The sequence below is a fragment of the Anabrus simplex genome, chromosome 10 (assembly GCF_040414725.1).
Source record: "Anabrus simplex isolate iqAnaSimp1 chromosome 10, ASM4041472v1, whole genome shotgun sequence".
Classification (NCBI taxonomy): domain Eukaryota; kingdom Metazoa; phylum Arthropoda; class Insecta; order Orthoptera; family Tettigoniidae; genus Anabrus; species Anabrus simplex.
In genome coordinates this window covers 44659739-44684767 of record NC_090274.1, presented here as the reverse complement: position 1 = coordinate 44684767, position 25029 = coordinate 44659739, and the positions used below count along the sequence as shown (strand labels likewise).

Genomic DNA, 25029 nt, shown 5'->3' with positions numbered 1-25029 from the left:
TGCCAAAGTACCGTTCAACTACCGGTTACACAATTTCAGATAGTGATGGTTCACGTTCTTTAAAATGGAAAGATTTAATGGGAAGTGGTCGATCCAATTTTTTTTTTTTTTTTTTACCATACCGAAGACAGACAACTTTGAGAAGCTCAAGGTGTATGAAATTTCCTTGCACATTTACGGTAACTTGGGGAATCATAACAAGTGTTATCAGGGATACGTCAGTGCTCTCCCCAGAAATTTTAGTTTGCCGGGTGGCTGGGATGAGTAGCTGGGTAGGGAATACTACGTAAAAAATGAATATGATAAAATTTCAATTCATTCCCCTCACGGCATTAACAGTAATATCAGACGGGTAAACTGAGGATGGAATTCTTTTTTTTACTGATAACGGGGCATCTGATGGGTTAGAGGAAGCATAACTTTTTATATAAAGTATCTATATGTATAGGCAGTGCAACTTGGATACAAATTCCTCAGGTGAATTGTATCATATCGCAGTTCTTTCTACTCAGTGTCACTTGGGCTTATCTGATTGGCTCTGACGATAGAGCTTGGTCTTTCTGAGCTCATGTTGTTGGGTTAAATCCCAGCTCAATCCATTGGTTGTTGAAGGTGCCCAAATAAGTCGGCCTCATGCCGGTAAAGGGACTCTAGTGGGACAACATTCTGGCACCTCAGCATCTCCGTAAACGGTAAGAGTAATTAGTGGGACATAAAAATCAGTAACGTTATTCTCAGTGGTCTGTTTAGGATATATATCAAGTTCAGTTTTGCAATTCCAAGAGTATCTTCCTGAACCCAATGAAGCAGACAGTGAGGCTGCACATGTCTGTATTGTGCAGGTTGCATGCCAGTGGTTTTTTTTTTTTTTTACTGTCAGTTTTCTTTTCAGTTTTGAGTCAGTTAATTTATAACTGTTAGGTTCTTCAGTCTCCCAAAACTAATTTGATTAATAAATTTATAAACTATCTGAAAAAGAAAACATGATGATGATGATTGATGTTTAAAGGGGCCTAAGAAAACACATGGTTACAGTATTATACTTGAAAAAGGAACAACTTAATTAAAATATAATGGCATCTTTCGTTCTTAAAAGACCATCATCAGATTCTATGGCCGGCTCAATGACTAAATGGTTAGCATGCTGGCCTTTGGTCACAGGGGTCCCGGGTTTGATTCCTGGCAGAGTCAGGAATTTTAACCATCATTGGTTAATTTCGCTGGCACGTGGGCTGGGTGTATGTGTTGTCTTCATCATCATTTCATGCTCATCATGACACACAGGTCGCCTACGGGCGTCAAATTGAAAGACCTGCACCTGGCGAGCCGAACATGTCCTCGGACACTCCCGGCAATAAAAGCCATGCGCCATTTCATTTTATTTCATTACATTCTATCAAATGACACTCAAATATTTAGAGATGTATAAAAATTTATGTTTATTTCTGTTTAAATACTTAGGAACTTGAAATCTGGATCTTATCTTAATGAAGTCCTGCTTTGTCTCCACTCCAGCGTAAAATGCGAGCTATTTGATGAAACGTTGCTCTGTCATTGGCGTGAGTTCAACTGGCTGCCAGTTCTTTGACCTTCCGCCACGTCACACCCCTCACCCTGGCTAGGTCAATGACACACTGTGTTTTAATTTTTAGTGCTCCCCTTATTATTATCATTGTTGTTATCAGTGTTGTTCCTAAAGAGTTGAAGTAAACGAAAATGAAGTAATAAAAATTACCGGTATAATGGGTAGACCATTGGATGCTCATTAAGAATCCTTGCATCGTTTCATTGCACTCTTATGTGGCTAGGCCGGGTGTCAAACTTCGAGTCTGTTAGGTAAAGCCTCCGCTCTTGGGTATCAAACTTGGGTCTGTAAGGTTAACGCTCTGGCAAGATTATGCGTGCAGTCAAATCCAGGCCTGTACAAGCCTGCACACGTAGCAGGAATCCTGGGAGAAGGCAAGCGAAATGGGTGACGTCATTCTACATTCTCAGGGTATCAGAAGTGGTTGCGTGCGGCCGCCATCTTGCATGTTAGCCCCAGGGGTAGAAGCCCCCTTTCATCTCTTTCTGCACAATCGCGTGGATTTAAGCTGCTATCATTGTTTGACATGGTAACATCAACTGCTCTTGTCATGCAGATGGCATACCAGCTGAGCTACAGAACAGATGAAATTCCATTTATCTGTGTGGTATTATTCTTTGTAGGGGTTTCATAAAGTGTAAAGCTGTAGTCTTTTGTTACCATATTTGACTAAGGTGTGCTATTAATTACATCAAGAATTTCTTGTAGTAACATGTTTTGCTTTCCTAATTCCAGATCCAAGGATGAAGAAATTGAATTGGTGCCAGAGGAAGAGTTCTTCAAAAATGCACCACCACATGTTTCTAGAGAGGTATGAAGATTGAAGATAACTCCTTACTTCTTAAATATATAAGTACTAGCAAGATACCCGTGCTTCGCTACGGTATTATACTGAAATTTATAATTGAATGCTTATTGTTTTAGATATATAATCCGCCGAAATTCGCGGTCTGACTCGTTTTCCGCGAGAACCCACCAAAATTCCCGATCTGACTCGTTTTCTATTAGATTACGGCATGTTTCCTCCCATTTTTCAATCTTCTTTTCCAGCAATCGATTTCGTTCTTCCCGGGCTAGGCTCAGGTATTCCTCCCGGTCAGTTGGGTCCGTAAATCTTTGCCATCTTTTCCTATAATCATTTTTAATATGGATAAAATCCTTCAGGAGATCCGGCGTGGTGTCATATTGGGTGCCTAGAAGGCACTGAACCCGCGGCCGGACTGCATTCTTAGTCATTACCCGTCCAGGAGCCGTTTCCAGCGCGGTCCGCACATTTGACAACGGTCCGGAACATTATTATTATTATTATTATTATTATTATTATTATTATTATTATTATTATTATTATGTGTTGCTGGAATGGATGATGACAGGAAAACCGGAGTATCCGGAGAAAAACCTGTCCCGCCTCCGTTTTGTCCAGCACGAATGTCACATGGAGTGAACGGGATTTGAACCACGGAACCCAGCTGTGAGAGGCCGGGGCGCTGCCGAGGATCCTGATAAGTACATTAAGAACAGTAAATTCAATTGGTCTCACCTCCTTCCACACCCCACCGCCGTTAAGTTTATTTACCGGCACCCCCCCCAAAAAAAAAATAATTAAAAGAAGGCTTGTTTCTTATGTTTAAAGAAGATTTCAAACACCAATGTTCACGTCTATTACCTTCAGTTTTGAGATATAAGTATCCCCATAAAAATAATTTACTTTTTTCACTTCATTTCACACTACTCCCCTCCCCCCTAAGTGAATTTTCCCGCAAAAAATACTTGTTTCTTTAATAGTAAAGGATCTTCTAAATACCAATTATCACGACTCTAACTTCTTCAGTTTTTGATTTATGTGTTCTCATGAAAGGAATTCAACTCCTTTACACTCCCGCCCTCCAAGATGGTTTCCCCCCAAAACGCGTTTTTCTTTGTTTTTAAAGGAGATCCAAATACGAATTTTTACGTCTGTAACAACCTTAGTTTTTATTAGATGTATGTATTCTCATTCAATTAATTTAATTAATTTTTCAATTCTTTCACCCCCCCCCCCCTCATTGGATTTTCCGAGAATACGTGTTTCTTTATTTTTAAAGCAGATTGAAAATATCAAATTTCACGTCTGTAACATCTTCATTTTTGAGATATCAGTAGCCTAATTAAAAGAATTCAACACCATTTTCAGTCACTTTTACCCCCCCCTCCACCCAAGTGGTATTTCCGAAAGCTAAAAATACACGTTTCTTTATGTTTAATAGAGATAAAAATACCATTTTTCACTTCTGTAACATGTTAAGTTTTTTGAGACAAACTGTAAAAATTCTCATTTTAAAATTTCACCCCTTTTGAGTTCCCCTTAAGTGGAGTTTCCAAATACAAATCACCTATGTTTCTTTAGATTTACAGGAGATACAAACACCCACTTTTTACGTCTGTAACATTTTACGTTTCCAAGATATTCTGTAGATATAGTCTTTCAAAAATTCACCCAATTTGTCACTCCTGTTTAACCGCCATTAATTGGATTTTCCAAAACTAAAAAAATACGTGTTTCTTTATTTTTAAAGGAGATCCCATATACAAATTTTCAGTTCTGTAATATCTTTCGTTTCTGAGATATATGTATCCTCATTCAAGGCATTGAACCCATTTTTCACCCTTTTACACCCCTCCTATTGGGATTTACAGGAAACAAAAAAATACGTTTTCCTTTATTTTTAGAGGAGATTCTAACTACCAATTTTTACATCTTAAAGTTTTAAGATGTATACACACTCATTTTAAAAAATTTACCCTCCCCCCTTTTTACTCCCCAATATTTGGATTTTCCAAAAACGAAAAAATACGTGTGTTTATTTATTTTTAAAGGAGATTCTATATACCAATTTTCACATATATAACCTTTAAAAATTTTGAGATAGATACACTCATTTTAAAATATTACTCCCTTTTCACACCCCCCCTAAATTGGATTTTCCAGAAACAAAAAATACGTGTTTCTTTATTTTTAACGGAGATCCCAAACCCCAATTTTCAGGTCTGTAATATCTTCAGTTTCTGATATATAAGTAGCCTCATTAAAGGCATTCAACCACTTTTTAGCCCCTTTTCACTCCTCCTATTGCGATTTTCCGAAAACAAAAAAATACGTGTTCCTATATTTTTAATGAAGGTTCTAAATACCAATTTTTACATCTGCAAACTTTAAAAGTTTGGAGATATAGATTCCTTCACTTTAAAAATTCACCCCCTTTTCACCCTCCCATTAACTGGATTTTCCAAAAACAAAAAATTACGTGTTTCTTTATTTTTAAAAGAGATCAAAAGTACCAATTTTCAGGTCTGTAATATCTTCAGTTTCTGAGATATAGGTACCGGTATCCTGATTAAAGGCATTCAACCCATTTTGCCCCATTTTCACCCTTTTTCACCCCTCCTATTGGGATTTTCTGAAAACAAAAAAATACGTGTTTCCTTATTTTTAAAGAAGATTCTAAATACCAATTTTTACATCTGTAAACTTTTAAAGTTTTGAGATATAGAGCAACTCATTTTAAAATTTCACCCCCGTTTTCACCCCCTTAGCCAAGGAATATCCAAAAATCCTCTCTTAGCGAGCACCTACGTCTTAATATGAATATATCCCCAAAATTTCATCTCTTTATGTCCAGTAGTTTTGGCTCGGCGATGATGAATCAGTCAGTCAGTCAGTCAGTCAGTCAGGACAAGTTATTTTATATATATAGATTGGAAAGGAAAACACAGTAGGATGAACACAATGGCAGATCACCATGGCAAGAGGGACCAACAGAGATAGGTGAAGGACAAACATGAACACACAAACAGACAGCCAGGTTGAGTGGCTCAGACGGTTGAGACGCTGGCCTTCTGACCCCAACTTGACAGGTTCGATCCTGGCTCAGTCCGGTGGTATTTGAAGGGGCTCAATACATCAGCCTCATGACGGTAGATTTACTAGCATGTTGAAAAAAATCCTCTTGTGGGACAAAATTCCGGCAACTTGCGTCTCCGAAAACAAAAAAGTAGTTATTGGGACATAAAGCCAATAACATTATTATTATTATTATTATTATTATTATTATTATTATTATTATTATTATTATTATTATTATTATTATTATTATTATTATTATTATTTTATCCTTTCACTAACAGCGCTTTCCAGCAAGCCAAAACCTAACCGTCACTATCAGTAATTTTGTTGCTATGGCCAGTATGGAGAACAGTTAATAGGTTAATAACTGGTACGGCGAGACCTGAGGCCACCCTAAAACAGTGAGACTGTGCACAGAATATTGCCTGTGATGTCAGTTCTTTTGCCATTGCCCAAATTTCTCCGGGAACTCAGCGTGAGGATTTTTATGCTTGAATTCTACTCTTGCTTCTCACAGTCAATGTCTAGGCTACTACTGATTTTAGTTAATGTTAACTCTTTGGATCCTCTTTTAATGTCTTTTTCCCATATTCCTCATCTTCTGCCACCTATAAATAACTTGTTTGTTTTTCTATTCTTTGGGTTTAACCTTTCAAGCGGTATATTACTTTTGAGTAGCTGCTCCCATAATGGCATATTGTGCAAATTGTGCTGAGGTTGGCCATAAATGTAAACTGAGGCCGTTCAGTTCTTATCATTGTTCATACACCGAGCTGGATATCACCGCTAGTGCTACAGTCACATTCACTTGAGTCACTTTCACCATTGCACTCGCTGTCACCTGATTTCAACATTAATCTCACTAACAGATGACACGTCACTCTGAATTGTCACAGAGTAATAAATCAAAACAAACTTCTCTTCCAGATGATTCTGAGCTCTGTTTTCACTTGTCATTATTCTCACCCTACTGCTGTTAGCCTGCCGGGTGGTAAAGGCCTGCAAGTGATAAAAATCATTGTTAATCCGTATTGAAGATACTGAATGTGGGATGCTAAATGGTTTATTTTGTCACCTATTCAATACATATAAATTTTTACATTTAGGAATTTATTATTAATTCCACTTGAGACATGTTTCGCCCTTCATTGAGGGCATCATCAGTCAAATCACCTTTTTGCCTTGAGGAGGTGATTCGACTGATAAATTCCTAAATGTAAAAATTTATATGTATTGAATAGGTGACAAAATAAACCATTTAGCATCCTACATTCGGTAAAGGCCTGGCCGTTGACTGGCCCCGGAACAAAAGAATTTTGCTTAGTTGCATGCTTTTAGGAGAGTGCTGCTGTACGCATAGTTCGAAACTAACGTACTCGCAAAATGAAACGCAATATCTACTCCTATGATGAAACAAGTCGTCAACCATTGCTGCAAGACATTTACAGTGTGATGATGATATGTTCTGTCATGGCCACTTATGAAGACATGTGACGACGACAATTTATTCTTTCATTGCCTTTTGCTCTTCTCCCCATATCAAGACTGAAGATCTCTAAAGAATTAGTCTCCTACTGAATGTGAATGCCTATACCATTTTTGAAAATAAGAAGCAGAAACAAGCTTAGAAAAACTGGAATGGATGAGAAGAGAATCAATCTGTTTGAAGACTACAGTGTATGTAGATGTGGAGATTCTCATTATCCTTTTGTGTTTCTCTTTTGTTACTCCCTCTCTGCACACTGACCTGTCATTGTGTTTATCCTATTGGGTGTTCTTCTGTTTCTGTACATCCCAAGGCTAATCAACCTCATATCTAGGTTCATATAATTCTTGTCAGGTTATTTTTAAAGTGATCTTGGGGATTTCTGTTATAAATTTTTCTTATAAGATGTCACACATTCAGATTGCAATCTTCCTAAAATGAGAACTATATATTGTTTCTTTTATAGGAAATCACTCGCAAGAATGCTCACCAGTTGAAGCTTGCACGTTTGTTATGGGAGCTGGAACAACGTAAGGAACTTGCTGCTTTGTGCCACAAGCTGCAGGCCGAGAAGGAGAACGTTGCCAAAGACATCCAAACTAAACGAGAACGGCTGGAGAACTTGACTCCTCGCTTAAAGTCTATTCTAGAGGTTTGTCCTAATTCTTGCTCTGTTCTAACAACATTAGCTCTAGATACCTGTCATTGATGGGTTCGAAGGGATACAGGTACAACTACGTAACGTTCCTGCAGTCTGAAGCGTCTGCCCTTGAGATTTGTTGCAAAGTAGACACGTACTGGAAACTGCAGTTGTTTAAACTGAAAAGGGTACTGCAGCTGGGTTGACTACTGACAGACAGTCGGGGAGCGGAATAGACTAGCAGGATTTTTTGAGCGCCTTCTCTACATTGCAGTCTTGTATGTCTTCCGCTATCTTTGGAATAGAGAACGGAGTTAGAACTCCTGCAACAAACAGAGATAAGTTAATTTAAAAGAATCGGCAGTAACTTGGTATGTTGTAACGTGAATGTGTTTAGTACAGAGATTGCAGCAAGCAATGATCATATTGGTCGGTAAATACATTATCACTGCTGGATATTTGGGGAGGGGAGAGGAAGATTTCAGTAAATTTCATCCTATCTAAATTTTTCATGTGAAAAATGTTGCTGCAAATTAATTGCTAAAGCATTTTTCTCCTTCAAGATTTCTTCCTAAAGCCAATTTTAAGGAGAGTTTGTATTTCATGCTTCTTTATAAGATAGTGTTTAAATTAGAATTTTGAAACAAAAGGTACCCTAAACTTTAATCAAGACCTACTTTAGTCTAACTAGGTTACCAACTTTCTGGAAAATATTTTCAGTGGTTCTTGCGTGATGTTGGAACAAACATATTTACAACAGACATGGAACATACAGTAGAACCTCGATAATTCGAAATCGGTTAATTCAAAATCCCGCCTAATTCGAAGAAGGTCTCGTTCCCGGAAACGCGAGATACAGTTTTGCATGTTATTTCAATTGTTTAATTCGAAATACGGATAATTCATAATTTGAAGTACAATGTCGGCCCCATTACCGAAATTCAGACTTTTAATTCAAAACTGCCTTTACATTTTAAAACAATAGCCAGAGTAATTTCAACTCGAAATTTATCCGCTCGGCGTCGTAATAGAACGCGCGTTCCGGAACGCGGAGGAGTAGCTTTCCGCACTTACACTTACTTCGGTGGGTCTACAGTGCGCTTCATGATTGCTAAGTTGAATGAAATCGGAGTTCTTTTGTATTCAACCTTTTAAGGAACGCCGTAATATCACACAGCAGGCAGTGTGCGGGAAAACAGAATCCGCGAACACTGGCGATGCCGACAGTTGACGAAAAAACGTGGCTCATACAATAAATTCGTAGGCACCGAACAATATTGTCATTGCCGGTGAAACTGCATTGCTTTATTTTCATGCGAGCCCAAACGGTCTAATGGTTTTAAAGGATAAATTGCCAGCTGGGATATCGTACACGGGTGAGGGATGGGGGTCATAGTAGTGTGTTGCAATGCTTTATCCCCTCGTCATAGGAAAGTTCGATAAGCTACAATGTTTTATGGGCTTCGGGCGCTTTCCATGCCAGTGCAAAGCATCTAAAAATGCAAACAGTACAGAAATCCAAAAAATAATGCATTTGCACAGGGGAACCGGCATAATTTATCCTCGTCTTTGAATTGTGCGATTTTGTTTTCTTTCGTTGCGTGAGGTTATGTTTGTCACTGATTTATCCAAGTGCATTATTTGAACATTGTAAATGCACCTTGTTGGATACATTTCGGAAATAGTTTATTCCATGGCATTTGAAAGGTTTAAACTGTGAATCGAGGTGATTGCATGTATTCGTGGGTTTTATAATACTTTGTGACGCGGGAAGTGTTTACATTTCTGAAGTACGAGAGAAGTGACATGGCGGGAAATCGTACAAGTATAGAGTCATAGGAAAGTTCTATTTTAAGGGCATCAGGTACTTTTTGTGTAAATACAGGGCATCTAAAATGCATACAGTATAGAAATCCAATTAATAAAGCACTTGCACATGGAAGCCAGGATACATTTCTCCTCGTCTTTGAATCGCGCTTTTTTTTCTTTCTTTCTTTCGTTGCGTGAGGTTATGTTTACCAGTGAGATATCCGAGTGCATTATTTGAATACTGTAAATGCACCTTCTTGGATACATTTTGGAAATAGTTCTTTTTTCATGGCATTTGAAAGGTATAAACTGTGAATCAAGGTTAACTGCATGCAGTAACGGGTCTTAGAATATTTTGTAACGCGGCAAGGGTTGGTACTTTGAATTGCGAATTGGCGGTTAATTTGAAGTCCAATTTTTGAGTCCCAACGACTTCGAATTAACGAGGTTTTACTGTATTCTTTTTTCAACGTTCAGTTTTAAAAGGTTTGAAGAAACACACAAAAACGTATTCAATTGCCGCGAAAAATGTTATTGTGTTATTTATATAGATTACATGCAGTGTGTCTTAATATGAGGTGGTTCAAATCAAAGTGGTGTTCATCACATTTATAGTTGTATTGACATGTTAAGACTAATTTAAAAATCTGAAATTTAGTATTTAAAAAAAAACCTTTAACACAGGGTGATCATAATATATCATTCTAACAATCTATAGTCCTTGACAGTTGGGCGATTATACAGTATACCCTTACTACAGAGCCAGGAAAAAAAAAGGAAGGAAAGAGGTTAGCTGTAGAGGAACAGAAATATTGAATGGAAAAGTGGACGGTGATAATGGAAGAAGACAGCAGTGGAAGAAAATGTTGTATGAAATCAGAAAAAAAGAAGAAAGGTGTCAGGGATGATGCCATACTTGAAATGAGGTGCATGAAAAGGAGAAACTTACAGCATTGTGGAGAGAGTACTTTAAGATTTATTAAACCTAAATGAACACCATGAGGAAGAAGCTAGTATTGTACATATACCATATTTACGTGAATAATCCTCGCCACCGAATAATACCCACACCCTAACTTTAGGAAGGCTGATTTTGAAAAAAAATGCCAACATTGATTCAAATAAAACCCGCAACCCAATTTCGTGTCTCAAATTGTAAAAAAATATGCAGGTATATTTCGCATAAATACGGTATGTAGTGCCACAGATATGGAAAAAGGACTTGTTACGGTTGGAAGGGGAAGAATCATTGAACAGAATGAAAGGAGGGATAGCACCAGGACTGAAGGAGATCAGCACAGATATAGTGAGAGCAGCAGGAGAGGTGGGAAAACAGTAGATATATCAGATAAGCAAAGTAGTGTGGAAGGGTAGTAGGGGCCTTGAAGATTGGAGGATGGGAATAACTTAGTCATACCTATCTTCAAAAAGAGACATAGAAAGGGGTGCGGACAGGGGGGTCACACTGATGTCTTACTGTGCAAAAGTTTTTGAAAAAATCCTAGAAAAAAGAATCAGGGACAGAGTGGAAGGAGAGCTGAGAGAAGAACAGCATGGGTGGCGTGCACCATCTTGGAGTATATTACTACGGAAGTAACGTTTACTAAAGAAGTCCATACTACAGAAGTAAATTACTACGGGAGTTACTTACTCCGGAAGTAACGTCGGAGAGTTGAAGTACAATTTACTCTTTTTAGTTACTACTATAGAAGTAGCGTTCGTTACTTGCGGAGTAGTGTTGTGTTTGTGTATCTTCTTTTAAAAAATCTAAATGGATAAGGTTATGTGCGATAGGAAACGGGGAAAAAACGTAAGCGAAAAAGATATTTGCTTGTTAATGCAGATAATGACGATCTATGCAAAGGATATAGGGTGTAAGAAACACAACATAAAGATGCTGGATAAGAAAAGAAATTCATGGAAAGTCGTGACAGAAGAATTCAGTGCTTCGAGTGACAGAAAACGCAGTGAAGAGCAAGTTAAGATTCTGTGGAAGGACTTAAAAGCGAAGGCGGAAGCAAAGCAGAAAGTCATGGACACGCGGGAAAAATTAAAACTGATGGCGGTTTCTTCATACAGATGGCCTACATACATAGCGAAATTTTCTCATTTTCACACCAGGCAAATGCTGGGTTTGTAGGCCCTACCTTAAGGCCTTTCCTGCCCTATCGTTGCCATAAGACCTATCTGTGCCGGTGCGACGTTCAGCAAATTGAAAAAATTGTATATCCCCCCTCCGATTTCTGAAAAGTTCACCGTTGTCACCGAGAGGGCAATAAATGGGAATATGCGCGCAGTCAGTCAATTGCACCCACGATGTTTGGAAACCTGCCAATGTGAAGAATATCTTTTTATTTTCCGAACGATCATCATCATTTGCAGGCGTACCTCCCTCTTAGCCTCAACTAGTACTTTAACCACGCGATGAAAGATACGGCCAGCAGTTGTGCTGTAAACGTTAATTAGATCACCGGCAACTGTACTGAAATGTTCCGGTACGAAACACTCGTAGGGAACACAACTGTAATTTGAGAGATACAACAAAATTAAGACAAGAATTCAGCTGTAAGTGATCTCCAAGTAGATTTAGAAGGAAAGTAAAGGATTCCTTGCTAAGACCAAAAACGTTCCTGAAACCCTCCGTGTGCACATTATACGGCTCTCGCCTTTCACACACTGTAGGCCTACGCACTATTACATTTTCCATCGTTTTCTGTGTCGAGATCGTCAATATAATCTAAGTAATCCACAAACACGTTTGAAACTTCTTTCCTCTCATATACTCCATGATAGTATCATTAGTCAACAAGTTTAAACTTAGCTTACTCCATGCACGACGTGAGAGTAAATTCTAACCTCTATTCGTGCGTTATTTACTTCTTTAGTAATATACTACAAGATGGTGCTCTTCAGCAGTTTACTCTTGTAGTAATTTAGTCCAGGAGTATCTGAAAGGACTAAAATACTTCGGAAGTAATTTCCTCTCGTATGGAAGTCGCCAAATGCTGACTTCAAGAGTACTTTACTACGGAAGTAGAACTTACTCTTGGTCGGTGCATGCCACCCTATGACTTCCAACCTGGATGATCAACAGTGGACCTTATATTTGCTATAAGGCAGGTACAAAGGCGCCGTTATCAATATGGGAAGGGTGTGCTTGAGGGCTAGAGAAGGCACATGATAATAATAGTAGAAGGAATGTATGGGAAGATCTGGAGACCAAAGGTGTCATAAGACAGACAGTAAATCGATTGAAGGAAACGTACCAAGAAAGCATGAGTTATGTGAAAGCAAGAATTGATTGGCTGCCATAGAAAAGTTTCTTGAAACAAGGCTGTCTGCTTTACTATTCATTGTGGTAAAGGATGAGATCATGAAAACGGTAGCAAGAAGAATTGGGGAGGAGAAAATGAGAGCCATGATGTTCAGGTATCTAGGAAGCATATTTGAGGAAACAGGAAGAAATGAGATATAAGCCAATGGGCGAGACAAGCAAAAGGAAATTAACCTTTTCGCTGCTGAGTTCTCGGACAGGCTGGTGCAACCCCAGTGCTGTATTATTTCAGCCAATAACCTCATCAAATATCGCCAATTTGAACATAAAATACAAGCACTAACTACAAAATAATATTTTGAGATTATATTTTAACTCACCAGTTTGTTCCTACCATGTTGGTGGAGACAGTTCATGTTTGGGATCCAGGGTTCGATTCCACACGAGGTGGCAAAAATTTCGTCCATTAGGAAGATGCTTAGAAATCATTTGCATTATGGGCTATGCCTACTATATTTATGCACATTACCAAACCACACACACAATTAACAGCAGAAAGATTAAATTAAACACACAAGATTGATCAAAGTTGAGCGGAATTTGAAGCATCAACTGTCTGTCTGTAAAATCTGTTTGCTTCGTCTGATACCCTTGCCTACATCTCTTCATTCACAATTACCTCAGAATAATAAATTATTATTTGACATACCTTGGTTTGGCGATTGAAATGCATGCCTTCAACGTAAACTTGTCGTCGTACCATGTGGTCAGGCCTAGGTTAGTGTCATTTCTTCCTATCTCTGGCAGCAAATCATCACCTCTATCAACATTATTATCATTCCCTATCATTTCACTAATATCTTCAATCTCACTACAACCACAATCATAATCCACATCGGACTCAATCTCCTCAAAAAGTGTAAGATTTCCTCAGGACACATCTTACGTTTTTACGCAGCAGCCATCATTCAAACACGATGTTTACAACTGTGTGACAAAAGAAAAACATTTTGCTACAGAACTACTTGCAGAAATAATATAAACTGCTTGGTTTAAAGTGTGGCTAATAGATGGCAGAAGCATATAATACAGTTATAAGGCAGATCGAGTATATTCGACTGCAGCACTGGCGGCGCAAAGTCCGGCTCGAGTATACTCGATCGAAGCACTGGCAGGCCATTTCAGGCAGTTCAAGTATACTCGATCTCAACAGTGAAAAGGGTAAGAGTGTTCGAAGCTTGATCTGGGGCAAGGATGTTCCCTAGAGAAGTAAACAGGTGATATACTGAACTTACTGCATGTTAGTGCTGATGTATGTAGCAGAAACCTGGACTATGAGAAGAGATGTGAGCAAAGTACCGAGAAAATTAATAATTCAAATGTAATTGGCCCGTTATGAGAAATTATACATTTTCCAGTCAAGTTCTTCTTGGTTGCCATCGTTTTGCCCCAGTGTGCTAGAGCACACCTACCAAGATGCATGGCTAGTGCATGTAGTGGAGGCCAACCAAGAATGAGTTAGGTGGAAACTTTATGGGCCAATTACATTGGAATTATGAATTTACTCATTCAGGACAAATATTTCAAGTTCAAACCAAACTCCATGGCACTACAGCCCTTGAAGGAACCCTGCCTACCGAGCGAACCACTGCTTAGCTCAAAGGCCTGCACATTATGTGGTGTCATGTGGTCAGCATGACGAATCCCCTCGGCCGTTATTCTTGGCTTTCTAGGCCGGGGCCGCTATCTTACCGTTAGATAGCTTCTCAATTCTAATCACGTAGGCTGAGTGGACTGCAAGTAATCAGCTTCATTTTCCGTATCAAAATCTAATCATTAAATTTTTCTCTTTTGAGATTCTTCCACCGTTTTGATACTTTATTTTGCCTTTTGGCAAAGCAGCATCAAACGTCCCTCCAGGGTCACAGTGGAATCGGAATTCAGCTATAGCAAGAAATTTGAAACGAGGCTCCCTTCACATTAATAGATCAGCAATCAGCTCCAAAGTTTCCACATTTGACTCAATCAAAAGCACTATAAGCAAGCACACAACATACAACAACTTACCTGGAAGGAACAGAAGAAAAACTTTCAGCAATTCGAACAATGTTATGAAGTTAAACATTTTTTTAAAAAATTTTAATTGCATACAGACTTTTTATGTAACAAAGTGAAAATTTTTTTGAACAACTATTCTCATGAATAGACATAGTTTTAAGTCAATCAACCATGTTATCATCTGCTCTCATACCAGTAACACACTAACCCCACATTGTTTTTAATATCATCAATCTTAATTCGTATTTATGTTAAGTGAATCAATGTGTTTGTAAATCTATGTGTTTAAAATCTTAACCATTCACCTAAGCCATTATAACAGCTGAGGATGTTCCTAAAAAAAGAACGAAACATGTACTGTTGACATATAAATAAAAATTTGCCAAAAGGCAAAATAAAGTATCAAAACGGTGGAAGAATCTCAATAGAGAAAAATTTAATGGCTGAGTGGACCTCGAACCAGCCCTCAGGTCCAGGTAAAAATCCCTGACCTGGCCGGGAAGCAAATCCGGGGCCTCCGGGTAAGAGGCAGGCACGCTATCCCTACACCACTCGGCCGGCTATTTCATGTTCCATATGAGAATTAAAATCTATATCAGGGAAAATTAAATTTCTGAGTAATGAGGTTGTATGGAATAAGAAATGAAAATTCCAGGAAGGAAGTACTAGTGGAACCCTTGTTGAACAAGGTCAAGACAGCAAGACTCCGATGGAATGGATACACGAAGAGAATGCCGAAGAATTTAATTTAATTATTTTCTATTCAGGAGATTGCTGCTCGCTCGGTCGCCTGTGCTGTGAGCCCACTTCCTGCTATTCAGGAGATTGCTGCTCGCTCGGTCGCCTGTGCTGTGAGCCCACTTCCTGCCAAGCACTTTGCCGGAATGCGGCCAGCGCTTGCCTGGAACTGAGTCATAGTGTTTTTGGAAAAGATTTCCTGTACTCTTTGAAGGTATTATGTACATATACACGCTAACATAATGAAAATGGCACTAAACACATGAACACTTGACTAAACGGAATGTTACACTGATAAAGCTCTCAGCAGACTGCAAAAGAGGAGAACTTGTGGTGCCGAGAAGTGCTAGAAATGTATCATGGCAAAGTGCTTGGTAAGAGAAAGGCTCGCAGCACGAGCAACCGGGCGAGTGACAATCCCCTGAATAGATTTTAAAAATGTCCCTGTACAAGGAAAGAGGAAGATCAAGGGTTAGGTGGTTGAAAGGCATAGAGGAGAGAGCTCAGAAGAGAGGAAAGAGCTGGATCAAGGTGATGACTAAGAGGTGGTGGGAAGACAAGGGAAGATGGAGAGGGCTATGTTCCAGACAGGCTTGGTCCATGGCTGGAAGGTGCATGGTGACAACTAACGTGCCATATAAGGCATCCGGTTCCTTGACTGAATGGTCAGCACAGAGGCTTTCTGTTCAGAGGGCTCTGGTTAATTCCTCTGACTCGGAGAATGGATGTTTGTCTTTGTCCCAGCACTCTTCCCTTCATACACACACAACACATCACACTACCGACCGTCATAGAAACACACAATAGTGAATACTTCCTTCCTCATAGGGTTGGTGTGAGGAAGGACATCAGGCCATAAAACAGGGCCAAATCCACTTCACACTCACCAGTGTCTGGGAAACAATGGCAGGGATAATACATAATAGAGGCGCCAGCTATTACGGATTATACGTGATTATTACTGATTTCACCTTATGATTATGGCATTACACTCAAAGGGGGAATTATTACGAAAAAGCAACAATATCGGAAGAAAAAAAAATCTACGGGAAAGGAAAGCAGGAAAAATTAATCCTTTCAAGCATTACTGCTCAACGCTTGTGAGTTGGCAGCAATACTTTGATTGCTAATTCCTTTTCCTATCTGTGAGCGTTGTGAAATTCATTATGATTGAACGACCTCTAGTCTGTTCTTCTCCACTGTAAAACCTTAAGCAATATTGTATGTGTAGTGTTAAGTCTGCCTGACAGTAACTCTCCCACAGAAGGAGTTTTCAGTGTTGATAGGAAAAATCAGAGGGAATTCAGGCCTACATTAAGCATATCTACACTGGAATCGCTTATGGTTCAGAGGCGAAAATGGCATCACGGGGAAGGTTGCTTCAAGAAAATCCACACTGAAAAGCAGCTGCTGGGTGCGAAACAGGCTACAAAGAATGTTTCAGAACTAAATGGTAATGTGAAAAATGTTATTGTGTAATGTGAAATACTTTAGAATAGATTGCTGTTGGGAAGGGCAGAGGTGGTGTCATTATTGAGAAGGTAAGAGGATACTTTGGATTTGACTTAAAAAATGTTCTGAAGAGGGGTGTGATTGCTGAAAACCCACTTCAAAGATTGGCACCTCTGTGATAACTAAAAACTGTTTCCTGAAAATTGTTGACAAAGTTAACACTATGCAGTGTGTTTTCAATGAACCAAATGTATTCTGAAGGTATAGAAAGCTCAATCCAACTAACCCAAGCAAAGAATCATATTTACATCATAATCATTTTGTTTAGGATAAAGAGAAATTCTACTACTTTGGGAATAATTTCAAAATTTGGAAATGAAAATTTGTATGAATCTAAATGTACTTTTTTTGCACCTTCATTGTGTGATTTCTGTTTATTGGCTGGGTTGAGTGTTCTGAAGTTTGGAGAGTTGATTGAGGCTTAGTCCAATGGTATTTAAAGGTGCTCAGATATGCCAGCCTCATGTTGGTGGATTTTACCAGCATGTAAAAGAACTCCTGAGGGACAACATTTCTGACGTCTTGGTGGCCATCTCTGAAAACCGTCAAAGTAGTTAGTGGTACATAAAACCAATAATAATAATAATAATGATGCAGCTTTTGGGCCAATGAGAAATTCCTAATGTTCCGTGGAGACTGCTTCATGTCCCCAGAAAAGAAAACGCGTCTGTCCGTGAGGACATAATGACACACAATTGAGCAGGAACATCATAATTGGAGCTAAGATGGCATTGTTACGTCTCACTCAGAAAGCTTGCACACAGTGAGCCATCTGGTGAAGAATGAAATTACCAACGGTAAAGTATTCTCTAATTCTAACTGTCATTATTAGAACTCTTCCTTTCTTTACACTGATTGCCCAGTTATACTTCCTCTTAAAACTGTAATCATCATCACCACTAAATTCCTTGTTCTAGTAGTGTTTGATTGCTATCGTAATTGTTAACAGGTGACAAAGCCCCTTCAAGATTACTTGGGTCTTCCACTTGACAAGATCCGCAAGCAGCACCAGGTTGCCTATCTCCTCCCCAAACCACTCTATGTACTTTATGTACAAGCGGATGCATATCGAGAAGCTTGTGGTAAGTGTTTTTATGTGTGTGTTTCTTAGACTGTGTACATTTTATTGTGTGTGTGTGCTTATTTACTTGCATATAAGAGTCCATCTCTAATTTTTTGAAGAATAAAGGACTCTCATATTGAACCCTCCTAAATGAAATACAGAAATATTTCTACTTCATTGCCAGTGAGGCAGTATCAAAAACTCATTAGGCATTCTGCACCACCACCTCTATTTTTCATGATTTTCAGTTTAGTCCATATTATGTAATATTTACCCTGTGAAACTGTTGTATTTTCCTCCTGTAAATTGTGAATTTTAATCATGTCCAGCCCTGTCTTTATTTGTGTATATGAGTAGTTGATATTTTGGTGTGCTGATGTTCTTATGAAAATGTATATTGACAATGAATGGTGCATTCTTTACACCTGGTGAAAGAGTAACAGTAACTAACTCCTCCATATCCTTAAGAGTGGGTCAACCCTCACTACTACAGCCTTCGTCAGTACAGGATAATTATAGTTTCCTATTTTGGTAGTAAATGTGTGTGAAGTGATCACCAGTTAAATTTGTGTGCTGTCATGAGTTGGATAGACATACAAGCTTTACAGTGATTTTAAATTGATTGTTCTCAAGTTCATTCACAGAAATGGTATGTGGGCTGGATGTGGCGAATTCGTAGTTCAATCAACTATGATTAAGCTTTGGTGAGATCAAAAAGAAAAATTACAGTCCACAAAAATGTACCAGATTGTTTCATAGGGTGCAGTCGGAGATACGCAGTTCAAAGAAGTAAGGGGCACATGTTTTGTAACGTCTGGTATGTGAACGATAATTTGGTAGATGGGATTCCTATGGTCGTACAGCATACCTTGAGACCTTAGCTACTCAGGGTATGTCAAATCGAAGTTATACTCCATCTGTAGGCGTAGCCATGCATTAAACTGTCAGGTGACTCCTCAAAACAAAGTGAATAGCGGTGTGCCGTTGTGAAGTACGCAGACTACTGTAGTAGTTTGAGCACGTTGTACGTCAACCAGCACATTTCATGAGATATCTTAACGAGGTTCAAGTCGCAAGGGCCATCACTTTGATCCAGGAAGGATGGACTTTTCGTTGTGTTGGTGTGGATCTCAATGTCTCTCCGTCACTTATTCACCGCTTGTGGAATCGCTACAATGAGACAGACCATTTCACAAGGGGGGTTGGACAAGGTCGTGCATGCAGGATAACCAGTATCTGACCATCTGTGCGTTGGGGCGTCGTTTAGCAACTGCCAGAGAACTGCAATAAGACCTCAAGAGAGGGTCACTGGAGTCATGGTGTCTGACCAGACAGTAAGGAACTGGTTAAGAGAAGTGTACTTATGACCTAGATGTCCTGTTCGAGTGCCCCGTTTAATGCAGCAACATTGCGCAGCTCGCCTTCTGTTTGCCCGTACACATGTCAACTGGCAACTTCGCCAATGGAGATCTGTGTTGTTCACAGACGAGTCCAGATTTCTCCTGACACAGCGTGATGGATGTCAACATGTATGGAGATGCCGTGGTGAGCAATACATGCCAAATGTTGTCCAGGAAGGCGACCGATTTGGACAAGGTTCTGTGATGATGTGGAGTGGCGTCAGTATTAATGGCCGTATGGATCTTGTCGTCGTCCGTGGTAATCTTACCACTGCTAGGTACATCGAGCAGATACTGCTACAGCAAGTGGTGGTTGCTGCATATGGTGTTGGCCCTGAATTCGTACATATGCACGACAATGCCAGGGCTCATGTAGCGCACATTACCAGAGCTGTCTTCCAAGAACTGGACATTCAAGAGATGGAATGCCCAGCAGAGTTCCGACCTTAATCCCATCCAGCATGTGTGGAATAGGCTTGACAAGAGTGTTCGTGGGCATCCTGTTCCACCACAGACTGTCCAAGACCTCAAACAGGCTCTCGTTGAAGAATGGGACCTGATACCGCAACGTGACCTCCGTCGACTTATACGGAGTATGCTGCGTAGGTGCCAAGCTGTGCTAAATGCTCGTGGAGGACGTACGCCAAACTGAAGCTTTCCAACTGTGATAAAAATCCACCCTGGAGGACTGTTATCACTTTGGTTTCGCCCCATTTCCATTTGTGTTCTGAAAATGGACACGAATCAATCGATGTTCTTTTGTATACTTCAATGGTACAGAATAAAGATGTAGTTGGTAATACATCTGGGTGTGAGGTATTGTTTTGTGGAGCATGGCATGCGTTCAAAAACATGTTCCCCTAATTTTTTTGGACTGTGTATTTTAAAGAGGAGGATAAGAAAATATTAGATATATCACTTGGAACATTGATATGCGGGCCTAATGGTTCATAACAGTGTTTTATAAGTGGAATTATAAATGGTCTTGTAATGTGTTTTGAAATATATTATGTGTTTGGTGTCGTGAGTTTTAAAATATTTACATTTAAGACCTGCCACATTTTCTTTTTTTGCTTTAAAAAATGAAGTGTCTTCTGTGTAATCACAGTAAGTTATTATTTGAAGTTACCATAAGTAGATTTTTAAATTAGTTTTCCTACTGCTTTTACTTAGATCGCCTGATGACTGTTTCCGTGACCGGTGATGAAGAGGAAGCAAGACTGCTGAAAGAGTCGACAGAGGAATCTGCTGCTGTTGTCGAATCAGATTCAGATCAAGAGGTACTTAATTCTGCTAGTTTTACCAAGATATTATTAAAATAATTGGCTTGTCTGTCTTTACACCTTGAATGTGCAGATACTGATATATTTTATATCATCATCATGAATACACTGATTCAAAATGTGGATCTCTTAAGTAAACTTCTGAAGCCACATATAGAACTTGGACAGCAGCTCTTGCTAGAATAATACAGTGACAGTTCATTGTGCGGGAGAGGTGAAGGGAGCAACAGAAAGAAAGACTAAGTACAAGCACGAAAACACATGAAATGGGCTCCATCATATCATCAGTCTTGGTTCTTCTACATCTTTCAGCCTCCAAGGCGCTTGTTCCTACTTTCGAGCTTCATTGGCAGAATTGGTGTCCATCTCTATGGCTAAATGGTTAATGTGCTGGCCTTTGATCCAGGGGGTCTCGGGTTTGTGATACCCCAGGGGCTCTGAACTATGGAGCGTGGGTTGGCGACCACGGGGCCCTCAGCTGAGTCCTGGCATTCCTTCCACTTACTTGTGCCAGGCTCCTCACTTTCATCTATCCTATCTGACCTCCCTTGGTCAACTCTTGTTCTTTTCCGACCCCGACGCTATTAGGTTTGCGAGGGCTAGGGAGTCTTTCATTTTCACGCCCTTCGTGGCCCTTGTCTTCCTTTGGCCGATATCTTCATTTTTCGAAGTGTCGGATCCCTTCCATTTTTCCCTCTGATTGGTGTTATATATAGGATGGTTGCCTAGTTGTACTTCCTCTTAAAACAATAATCACCACCACCACCATCTCGGGTTTGTTTCCTGTCTGGGTTGGGGATTTTAACTTTCACTGATTAATTCCAGTGTGTGTGCCATCTCCAGCATTAGCATACCTGCCAACCCTTCCGATTTACCCGGAAACTTTCCGGTTTTTAACTCGTCTTGCGATTTTCCGATTTATATTTACTTCTTCCGATTTTCGACTAATATAACCTCTAGTAAGACCAATACTCTTCTTCGACGATACGTGCTTGTGTAATTTACGAAACCTCATTTTCAAGCGTATTTATTTGATACTTTATTTCGTGAGTGTTTCGTCCGTCGCCTTCGTGTATCGTGTTTCCCGCTCACCACAGCAGCGTGTGCGCTTGATACAGCTGGGGATTCGGGGCGGCGATCGTCCTGTAAAGGCGCGTCCAGACTTGCAACAGAACATCGTAACGCAACCGCGTCGCGCTCCTGTCTGGGCGGTACTGCGTAACTTCGTCGCGCAACCTTAGCCCGCAACATGAACGATACGGAACGAGGTTCGCTGCGTTCCACTGCTTGTCGGTTTTACCGCGTCACATCAAAGAGCTGCGTGCTCGGATGTTACAGCAAGCTTGGACGTACACAGGACCTCGGCGCGTAACATGCATTTGCCTCTGTCTGCTTGATCAGTAAACATGGAGTGGATCGAGCAAAACACACTGCATTTTATTGAAATGTACAGAGCTAAGGAAATTTTGTGACTAGCTAGCCATCCCAGGCATTTCAACAAAATTTTAAGGAATGATGCATGGGAGGAGCTGGCGACGGAACTGAACAACGGCCGAGGAATGCCGGAAGAAAATGACGTCCTTGCTTCCTTCACTCCGAAGGGAGAAAGGCAAAATAAAGAACAGCATGGGAACAGGGTCAGGTGCGTATAAATAAAACTATGTAATATTACTTATAAAGTATGGCATCAGACTTTAAATGCGACGACGCATTCTTAAGCTTTCCGCTTTAAACAGTGTGTACGGTACTATATTACGATGTTGGAATATATGCATTGTTTCATTTTCAGCAACTGACGAGGTGTATCAGAGCACATGGTTTGCTTTTAAGAGTCTGCAGTTCCGATGGGAAAGCCGCGAGATGGTTTAAGCACTTCATGTTTACTGCAAAGTAAACACATAATAAATGAAGAGTAAAAAATTTTTAAGTGAAACTAATAACACATTTATTTTCCGGTTTTTGATTCTTCAACACACATAAAAAATTTTCAAAAAGGTTTCTTATAAAAGATTTTCTAATTGCGTAATGCTGTTGATAACACTATGTAAGTTCATAATTGATTGCACCTGTGTTCATTTTTTGGAGTGAGTAGTTATCAGAGATCAAGAATGGTAGAGGCTAATATGGATCACCGTGTATATTTAATGGTTGTTTCTTCACTGCACACTTGAACGTGTAAATCTACGTTTTTGTGGCTAGGTCCACTATATGTTTGGACTATTTAACAGGTTGTAGAGTAACAGCAAACTGTTCATATCCTATAGCATGCGAATTTCACGAAAATATTCACGCGTAATTTATCTTACCATGGAATCTGTCCCTCATGTTGGAGAAATTGTGCTAACTCGCCTCTTATCGCTTTCACCGATGAGCTTGTAATTGTCCGTTTCATGATCTAATGTCCCAGGTGGATTGTAAAGATTGAGCGAGTCAGGGCTTCGTCTTAAGAAATTGTGTAGATGACTCACTGCCATCACAATCAATTCAGCCCTGTCAGGCTGTAGCAGCATTGGCTTTCGAAGTACTCGAAAGACAGCCGGCACAATACCGAACACATTTTCCACCACTCTACGTGCTCGGCACAGTTGATACCGGTAATTGAAACGCCGTTCTAATGAATACTTCGTTTCCGTTTGGTTGCATAATGTAAATAAACATAGGCTGCTGCAGCTATGTCCATCTTTCAAAGCTGCATTGTCTCAACTGGCGGAACGCTGGTAGGTTACGCGTTACGACCTGCGGCGCGGGGTAGAAAAGTTTACCTCGCAACCGCTGTGCGTAACATTGCCCCGTTTAACCTTGGCGCGCGATGTGGTTACGTTACAGAGTTAGGCGCGCATGTCTGTACCCGCCTTAAGCAAGAGGCTAGCGCGCGCTAATGACTCAGTTAATCAGGACGAAAGAATGAGTTTGTTATTGTGTTGTTCGCACGTTGTTAACATCGTTTCTGTGCGTAGTTTAGTCGGAGTTATAGGCATGCGTTTTTTCTTGCATTTTTATGCTTTCCCCCCCCCTCTGTCAAAGTCGTACCGGTATGTTAATAATGTATGGGACACATTGAATTGTTTTGTATGTGGTAGTTTCGCGTTTTTAAGAGCGTAATTTTAATGAGTTGAATGTTTTTAAAGGGGTTCGTGTCGGTGACAGTTTCTGGCATTTTCTTTTCTCGTTATGGCCAAAAAATGTAACAAACGTTATCTCCAAGTATTCAGAGATACCTATAAATTTCCGTTCATTTTACCGTCTGATAAAGGAAACTACCGTATTTTCTCGCGTAATTAACGCCCTTGCATAATTTACGCATCCCAATAATTTTGGGTCCCAAGTGGAGAAAAAGAAATGTTCACGTATTTGACGCACCCACAACTTCGAACATCCATCACTCAGCTCCGGATGCGTTTTGAAATAAAGGTGTCAACTACTCAAGTAGCAGGCTTCCTATCGCGAAGCGGGCATTCCAAACGCAGGGCAACGTGCTGTTATTAGCCGTCAGGAAATCCCACTGCACTAGTTTTACGAGTGTTTCGGGTACGAGACATTCTGTGATCTCAAAATTGTTTGTCAGTCCACAGTATTGGAGTAATACTGCATCATACAAACTCGCGGTGATCAGTTACGTCAAAACATACGGGAATAGAGCAGCGGGCAGCAAGTATTCAGTGTCCAAATGAAACGTGCACTACCGCGGTAACAGCGGCCAACAAGTCTCGCAAAGCATTTCGCTTTCGAAAAAGCGGCAAGTTTCCGCAAGTAGAGGATTATCTGCTTAAATATATGATTTTGTTACGTAATGTTGGATAAGCCGTTTCTCACGAAATGCTGTATTTTAAAGAATGAGAAATAGCCGCGGCACGTGGAATCAATGTCTCGGATTTAAAGGTTAGCCGAGGCTTGATTAATTTTATGAAGAGAAATGGACTTTCTCTTCGACGAACAACAACATTATGTCAAAAAATGACGAATGATTTCAACCATTTTCATCGCTTTGTGATTGAGAAGCGTGAAGTGAAGGAATATTTGATCTCCCTTATAGGAACCGCAGGTCAGACGCCAATCAGTTTCCATATGTCACAAAGTCGATAAGAAAGGAACATACAGTGTTATCGTACGCGCTATCGGAAGCAAAAAACAACGATGTACCGGTACTGCAATGCTTGCTGTAACAGCTGATTGCAGAAAGCTTGCACCTTACATTGTTATAAAACGAAAAACAATGCCTAAAACAAAATTTCCGCGAGTGATCCACGTTCGTATTCAAGAGAAAGGGTGGATGGACACGTCACTCGTACAAGATTGGA

At 39.9% G+C, this 25029-nt stretch overlaps 1 protein-coding gene across 1 annotated transcript in view; it reads left to right on the top strand.

The window, feature by feature from the left end:
- The window catches only part of thoc5 (THO complex 5), a 75027-nt gene that overhangs the window by 4624 nt on the left and 45374 nt on the right, over window positions 1-25029 (top strand). Inside the window, exons 3-6 of the mRNA XM_068229527.1 lie at window positions 2321-2396; window positions 7421-7606; window positions 17935-18067; window positions 20622-20728. Of these exons, the coding sequence (XP_068085628.1) occupies window positions 2321-2396; window positions 7421-7606; window positions 17935-18067; window positions 20622-20728 (502 nt within the window). The remainder of the gene's footprint in view (window positions 1-2320; window positions 2397-7420; window positions 7607-17934; window positions 18068-20621; window positions 20729-25029) is intronic.